At 39.9% G+C, this 7,695-nt stretch overlaps 1 protein-coding gene across 1 annotated transcript in view; it reads left to right on the top strand.

Moving 5' to 3' along the window:
• CDIN1 (CDAN1 interacting nuclease 1) overlaps positions 1 to 7,475 on the top strand; it is a 217,189-nt gene extending 209,714 nt beyond the window's left edge. The window contains exon 11 of the mRNA XM_007462504.1: positions 6,077 to 7,475. Coding sequence (XP_007462566.1) covers positions 6,077 to 6,206 — 130 coding nt within the window. The 3' untranslated portion in view covers positions 6,207 to 7,475. The remainder of the gene's footprint in view (positions 1 to 6,076) is intronic.
• The last annotated feature ends 220 nt before the right edge of the window (positions 7,476 to 7,695 follow it).

Below are 7,695 nucleotides of genomic sequence, written 5' to 3'. Positions count from 1 at the left end.
TGGCCGCTGAGCCTGCGTGTCCGGAGCCTGTGCTCCACAACGGGAGAGGCCACAACAGTGAGAGGCCCGCGTACCGCAAAAAAAAAAAAAAAAAAAAAAAAAAAAAAAAGTGCTTGAAGCACTGCCTGCCACGTAATGAGTGTGCAGTAAAAGTTACCTTTTTGCTGTTGGGTATTAGAATCATTTTATTTGTATTAAGACAGCATCTTTATAAACATAATGTCTGGTCAAGTGCCCTCTGAAATCTGTGGAGACATAGAAGCTAAACAAGCTTCAGGAAACCGACCAGGGAGCTGGTTTGGGGGGCTAATTTCGCAAAACGATATCTAATATGTGATTGGAAATCTCTAAATTCCTGCATTTATCTTTCATTTCAACCTCTCTGAAGAAGGTGCCTCAAGGAAAAGTCTTAACAATAGAAAGTTAATAGTCTTCTCTTTTCTCCATAAGTAAAACTACCATCCAAGTAATTCCTGAGTTATAGGATAGTGTAGAGGCATGGCAAGGAAGGGAGGGTATTTTTTTTTTATAGTTTAGAAAGAATAAGCAAGTCCTTCCTTAATCTGGGGGCCCAAATTTCCTGTCTGTGCCTCTGAGTTTCTCAGAGAGCTGTAGAAAGACTTGCTTTATAACTTGTACCGTATTCTGTCCAACATTCATAATCTAACAACCTCAGAGACTATCTGAGGATAGCTAAATTTTTCTGGAAAACTAAGAATTTACTCACTGAAGTACCATTTTTAAAACATTCTTGGTGACAATTTTTTAAAAACTATCTTACAGATTTTACTGCCTTTTTTAACTGAATAAAATGAAACCAGCATTTGTTTTTCCTGGGCTGTCCTCAGCACCTGTTGAGGTTGACAAAGTCTATTTGCCCCAGCACCAAATAGCCTTAGATTACTACAATTGGGTTGTTGTTTTTTTGTTTTTTTGTTTGTTTGGTTGGTTTTTTTTTAGTGTCTCTTCCCTAATTATCAGCAGTCACCTCAACTGTAACCAACCTCCCACACCCTATCTCTACCCTCTATTTGCAGCTTCAGAAGCCCAATAACCAACTCTAACACCAAAACCACAGAACTTGAGAAAATATGCAGAATTCTTCATTTTATTTTATGATTTCTATACTTCTTTGGATAACCCCAGCATCCTAGATATGCAGCAGGGAGGGGCATTGGTATAGAGTCTAAGTTAGGAGCCAGGAAGCTCTGTTAGTGTAAAAACACAGAGTTGCTCCATATCTGAGATTTCCCCTTGAGGAAGAGTTGCTACTTACTGATGATCTCATTCGGTAATCCCTTCTGCTATAAAGTCTAGGTGCAAGTGTAACTGACAAAAGCCAATCTGTAGCCAACAGGACTCTCCATACTGCATACGTGAAAAATGGTATTTGACTACTCAAGTCTGTAGTGCAGGTGTATCTATTAGTTATCTATTGCTATATTAAAAAAAAACGCCCCAAGCTACATGACTTAAAATAGCACACATTTGTTATCTCACTTTTTCTGTGGGTCAAGAATATGGGTAGAGCTTGTTGGGCCCTCTTCTTCACCTTTTCTCAGCATTTAAGTTATTGGCTCAGGGTCTGTGGTCTCATCCGAAGGCTTGACTAAGGAAAGATCCACTTCCAAACTCACTCAATGATTGTTTTTCATGTTAAATCAAAATCTGATTCTTGGTTACTTTTAAACATTGCCCTAGGTCTGTGCTCAAGAGCTACAGTAGGAATCTAATTCCTTCTCCCATGAGCACTGTAAACATCCATAGGTGGTGAATGAGCATACCACCACCCTAAGTTCTCATTTCCAGGTCACATATGCTTTGTTCATCTAATGCTTCCTAAAACATCCTAGAGTTCTCCTCTGGATCATTTCCAGACTAGAGATAGTCTCCTTAGAATATGACACCAGAACCCTCCACAACACTCTAAGTGTGGTCTAACCAGTTCATAGGGCATTTCCCCTCTTTTTCTGGTTAAAGAAATACCATTCTAATACCATTTTACCGTATTTAGTAGACTGATCACTACATCATAGCAAGACAGTCACAGACCCTCCAGCCAGTCCTGGGTTCCAAAACATGTTCCTCCACTTTTTAGCTAAGACCTTTGTCAAGATACTTAATTTCTCTGTGCCTCAGTTTCTTCATTTGTAAAACAGGGACAGTAATTGTATCTTCCTCCCTCATGGAGCTGACCTGAGAGTTAAATGGATCGATATGTGCAAAGTGCCTAGAACAGTGTCTGTCAAGTAGTAAGTGTGATGAAAGTGTTAATAATTAACATTGTTGTAACTGTTATTATTACTAGCACTATAATCTGTATGCCATTAGGGTGCTATCCTGATCACTAATAAAAATGCCAAACCATGGCAACAGCCGAGTCCTTCCATCTTGCCCATCTCTAGGCCTCCACTGATTCAGTAACCAGTGCGACAAAGCTGTCTGATCCTATTATTAACTCTGTGTTCTCCATCTTGTTCTTGAGGGTATCTGTCATGTACCAGGTACGGTGGTGCTAGCCCCAGAGGACACAAATGTAAATAAAACATGGTCGTTGCCCTCAAAAGGGTCACAACGTAGCAAAGAGACAAATGATGAAACGTGTAATCTCTGGGAGACAACTGTGCACAAAGACCACAAAAGGGTGCCCAGCTTCCATTCCACAGCCTCCTGCTTAATTTCTCTAAATACTCTAAAATGGAAGGACACCAGAGAAACACATTTCAAACACATTTATAAGGTTGTCATTATTTATGAGGAGCTTTATCTTTCATACCCTCAAGGTCTGTCATGGCTCTTGACTTTCACCTCCCATTTTTTCAAGAGGTATTTGTTATTTTTGCTAATTTGGTGGTATTTTATTTGCAAGCAGAATTACTTGTTCAAGAGTCACTTACATTCCAGGCTCTGCTCCACAGGAGATTTTAAAATCCATTTGGAGTCTTTGATCTTATTACTTGACCATGAGTATAGTAACCTTCAAATTATAGTCAACCTTGAAACGTGTTTACACAGTCAATTCAGATATCCATATACATCCCTTTACTGTCTCCAGCCTGGTAGGGAGGGCTGCAATCCCAGTAGCAGACCAACCCTCTGCTTTGCACATTTGCTCAGATCCAAGGACTCTGTTTTCTTTTAAATTCTGCGAATAGACTCTGATTTGTATTGGTCACAAAGGTTATGTTTGCCTTCCCAGTGATCTCATTATTGTCCAGCAGTGCCACAATAAATGGAAGTAGGCATCAAAAAGGTGAAGTCTCTAGGCCCATCAGCCTGTACTTGACCAACATAAAAATTTCCTAGGTCTTGTTTACTCCCTGTTCTTCAACTTTTCAGAAGGAAATACTAGAGATGGGTTGCTTGATTTTTCGAATTATCAGCCTACATGTTGCCTTCTGCTGGTTCCAATAATGGAGGAATGGATTATGTAATGTTGCCTAATGCGGTCGGCCTCTTCATAAACAGCCAAGTTGCTGAAAGGTTAATTTGCCAGCATCTGATAATCTCTGGATCCTCAGCTGTTGGAGAAACGTCAGAAATGCACTCAAGGTATTGGGAACAAGGCCAGGTCTTGTTCTCCCGTTAAATTTCCAAACTTTTAACCCTCTAAAGTCCTCATTATTTTTGTCATTCAAAGACTACATAATTTGAAAGCCTCCGTCTACCAATCTTTATTTACAAAGGGAGTTGTATTTCCTCGTTTTTAATTAATTAAGCACATATTGTCAATCAGAGCTTTTGGGTCATATGAGAGAGCTGGTATTTCCCAAGTAAATATAATTTCACCCCAAAGCTAGGGAACAGTGACTTAGATAGAGGGTAGAGCCTTATTACGAGTCATTGCTCATATATACTAAAAACACTTCATAGATCTGTGTTGCTACCTTCAGAGAGTCCTCCTAAGTGAACCACTACATGAAATGTTTAGATTCACAATCTTGCAAAACCTTTTCCAGTTGCTGATTTCATGTGTTGCCTCACAAGTGAAACAAGTCCACTTTCTTGGTCACTGAGGTGTTCCCCAGCCTGACTTTCATGCCTAGAAAATGCCATTTTCGTAAAGAGCCTTCTTGCTTCGTGTCCTTTGGCTTATGGTTCAGGGAAAGCGCAGGCTGGTGATATGTGTTTTTGTTTTATTAAATCTTTAAAACACTGGGCTTGTTGTTTATGACCTCTATATATTCTTTTGTTCTTTTCCATGACTGGTTAGATCACCTTTTTTTTTTCCTCCCTTCATAGAAATATGAGCGCCTTTCCAAAGAACACCACAGCCTCAAGAATGGCTGTGTAATGAAACAGGGGAATGTGTCAAGGTTAACAGTAGATTTCTTGAGGCTGTGACTGAGGGCTGCTTCACTGATGGGAAGGTTTGAGGCTTCTCAGACATGGTCCCTCCAAATCACAGGTCTTCTTGCTCTTTTGCCAGACTTGTTTTGACAAACCTGAGATCATCTGATACTAGTCATAGAGCTCTTTGTAAAATCAAGATACCAAATGGTATCCATTGCAGACAACTGTTTGTGATTAGAAGTTACTAAGAAACCCTTGGTTAAAATGGAAGCAAGACCTCGTCCAGGTGTGAGCTTCACCTGGTGTGCATTTAAGCACTGGGGCCCCAAATACCTCGTGCCCTAGGTGACTGATTCTTCTGACCACAAAGGAAGCTCCCCCCAGAGATACTGAGAAGCAAAAGCATTTGCAATCAGCCCTGAATTCAGGTAAATGTCACAGCGCCTGGTGCTCCAAGGCATCTCATCCTATACAGCTCCTGTGTCCCCTAGAACGAGTTCAGTTGATGAGTCAGCATCTCATGATTCTATCCCTGCATGGAGGGAATACAAAAGTTTTAATTAATCTCGTGTACAGCTTGGCTGCCCTACTGATGTGAATCCCCAAATAAACTATTCCATGACATCCAATTGAACTTGTTTCTGTGCATACAGTATCTTGCAGCCCATCCTGTACTGTTAGGTTTGGCAAGTACACTTCAGCATATAATAAATCATGGAAGGAAAGAGCTTTTTGGCCTAGCGTGGTTCAGCCTGCTGTAATGTCAGAATACAGAAAGCAGTTCTGTTTTTAGACATCCTTTTACTAACCCAACGTTCATAATTTATGCTTTCACTGTAAAATTCCTGCAACACGACACCAAAAGTAGAGCTGCCCTTTAATTAAGTACCCTCTGTAGGAAAACCGTGAAACTGATGTGCAAAACATCTCTGTGTGCACAGTGATTGATAGTGATTACATCGTTATGAACCCAGCCTAGAGGTCTCAACTTCCTGCTGGCTACTTCCTGAGTGAGCCGCTAACCAAATTGGAGATAATTCGGAGGCACAATTTAGAAACATTGAGGTTTCAAGCCTACATCTGTCTAGACTTTTTCAGAACTCTACATGGCATTATTCCTTACTTTCGTGATGAGAACCTACGACCAAATTTCATGCCATGTTCACGCTTAGAGAGGCTGTAATGCAGAGAGTGATGGGGCCGAGAGAACTCTTTGCAGGATCCCAGTTGTCATATGGGTTTGTTTTTTGTTTTTAAGACTAGAAAGAATGAATGACAGAAGGAACTTCTGGCCCTATTGGTACATGAATAGAGCATTATAGCCAGAAGAAGACCTTGAGCTGTTGATTTTTTAAAAATTATTTTCCAAATAGTTTTTTTTCCTTAGTTGAAAATAGGTAGGTTTAACTTTTAAAAGAGTGCCTCTAAATGTCAAGAGGCTAAAATCCCAAGCCTGGTGCTGCCCAAATCAATGCTGTTTCTACTCTGCTTTTGTCCTTCGTCAGCTAAGTCGTCACAACACCTGACTGAGAGGTAATTAGAGTAGTGAAATAGTTCAGGTTCCTTGAAAGAAAGGTAACAAATCCGTCCAAGGCGGTGACACTTGCATGAAATAAGGTCTTTGGTGTAAGTTCAGCTACTTTCAGTCGTAATCGTAGCAAAACCAAAACAAAAACTTCACACAATCAAGTCATTTAATCATCTTATCCATGCTTCAAAGATTACCTTTTTCTGGAACTATGTCGATACTATGTGTGCATGTTATTTTCTCATGTTTTTGCAGGTTTGGGCCAGGCTTAGTCATCTACTGGTACGGATTTATCCAGGAGCTAGACTGTAACCGGGAAAGGGGCATCCTGCTCCAAGCCTGTTTCCCCACCAACATCGTCACCTTATGCCATAGCATCGCTTGACCCTGATGATCCTGGAAGAGAAGCTGGGAGGAAGAGATGAATCCGGAAGCGATTTTACTTTCCTGCAGTGTAAACTCCTGGCAGCATCTGCCCTGAACTTCAGCTGAACTCTCGCTGCCCGTGGTCACACCACTACCTCTTTAGACAAACATATCAAGAGTTTCTGTTTTCCTTCACCCCTTGCTCATGTGAACAGCCAAGAACTACAGACACAGCCCACTCATTATCAGCATTTCTGTCTCTGTCAAACAGTTAGTTTATAGATAGTCATAATCTTTCTTCCTTCCGGATGGTTTCTCCTTATATACTGAACAAAAGAAAAAATGTAGACTGAAAGGTGTGATTTTTCAATTCTCCTCCCAGTTACTGAATCGCCCTCTTCTTTTTTTTCTTTTTTTTTTTTTTTGGTAAGCCTCCATTCATTCTCTCTCCCTCCCCCTTTCTCTTCATGTACACTCACAGATACCCAGGGTTGCGTTACTGTCATGGAATAACCTAGCACAGTCCCAGCAAAGCCGAAATCATGAAGGCTGCAACTAGATTTTCGCTCTCACCTGCAAGGGCAGACCTTGCTGGGAGCCTGCGTTTGTTTTGTCCAGTCTTCATGGTTTCCTGACTTCTATGGCAGTAAGCCAAGCTGAAAAAAATATACTTGATGAGAATTTCCTCTTTCTATAATACTTATTTGAGAACCAAACATTTTCCATTTATCTCATTTAAAAGCATTAGTTACGTTGTGTCTGGAAACCACACTCCTTCTTTGGATTGGGGGCTGAGGGCAGACGACTGAAGCTGGGTGCCAGCCTTGACAAGAGTTTATTTTTAAACGTAACTAGTTGTCAGTATGTATGGTAGTCAGTATTTTTATGAGTAAAATTTTTCAAAAGCGCATTCTGTACCCTGCTTTGTATCTGCATTTTATACCGCATAATTATATAACACTCAAATAATTTAGGCATTAGGATTGTTCGGCTTTGAATGAATTAAGTGTACCAGAAATAAACCTAGAGCAATTTTCAAGTAAGCAAAAGAAGTTTTGTATTTGTTCACTTTCATTTATTCACTTTTTCTACTGCAAACCAAATTTCAATCTAAAGGAAAACATCAGTAAATTCATTATAAACCTATCTTTTAGGAAGGTGAAAAATTAATCCATACCCAAAAATGTACTTAGTAAAATATCTGCCCTCATGTTGACAAAACATAATATTCTTTATAATGTTGAATGAGTTTGGAAATATTAGTAAAAATGTAACTTTTACAAACACCTTCAAGTTATATACATCGCTTGGTTCTTTCAAAAGACTAAAATATACCATTTGTACTTTGTTCATTTTGTACCTAAGAAGATTTGCAGAAATCTGCCTACTGCCTTTCCTTTTGAAGGACACAAACATGTCAGGTTCAGGCATGGATTTTAGCTCTGTTGCAGGTTGCATTAAACAAAAAACAGAGAGGAACGAGATGAAACAGTAAGGCGGTATCAGGC

This window comes from Lipotes vexillifer, unplaced genomic scaffold (assembly GCF_000442215.2).
Source record: "Lipotes vexillifer unplaced genomic scaffold, Lipotes_vexillifer_v1.1 scaffold164, whole genome shotgun sequence".
NCBI lineage: Eukaryota > Metazoa > Chordata > Mammalia > Artiodactyla > Lipotidae > Lipotes > Lipotes vexillifer.
The sequence above is the reverse complement of the archived record's forward strand: the minus strand, read 5'-3'. Positions and strand labels throughout refer to the sequence as shown.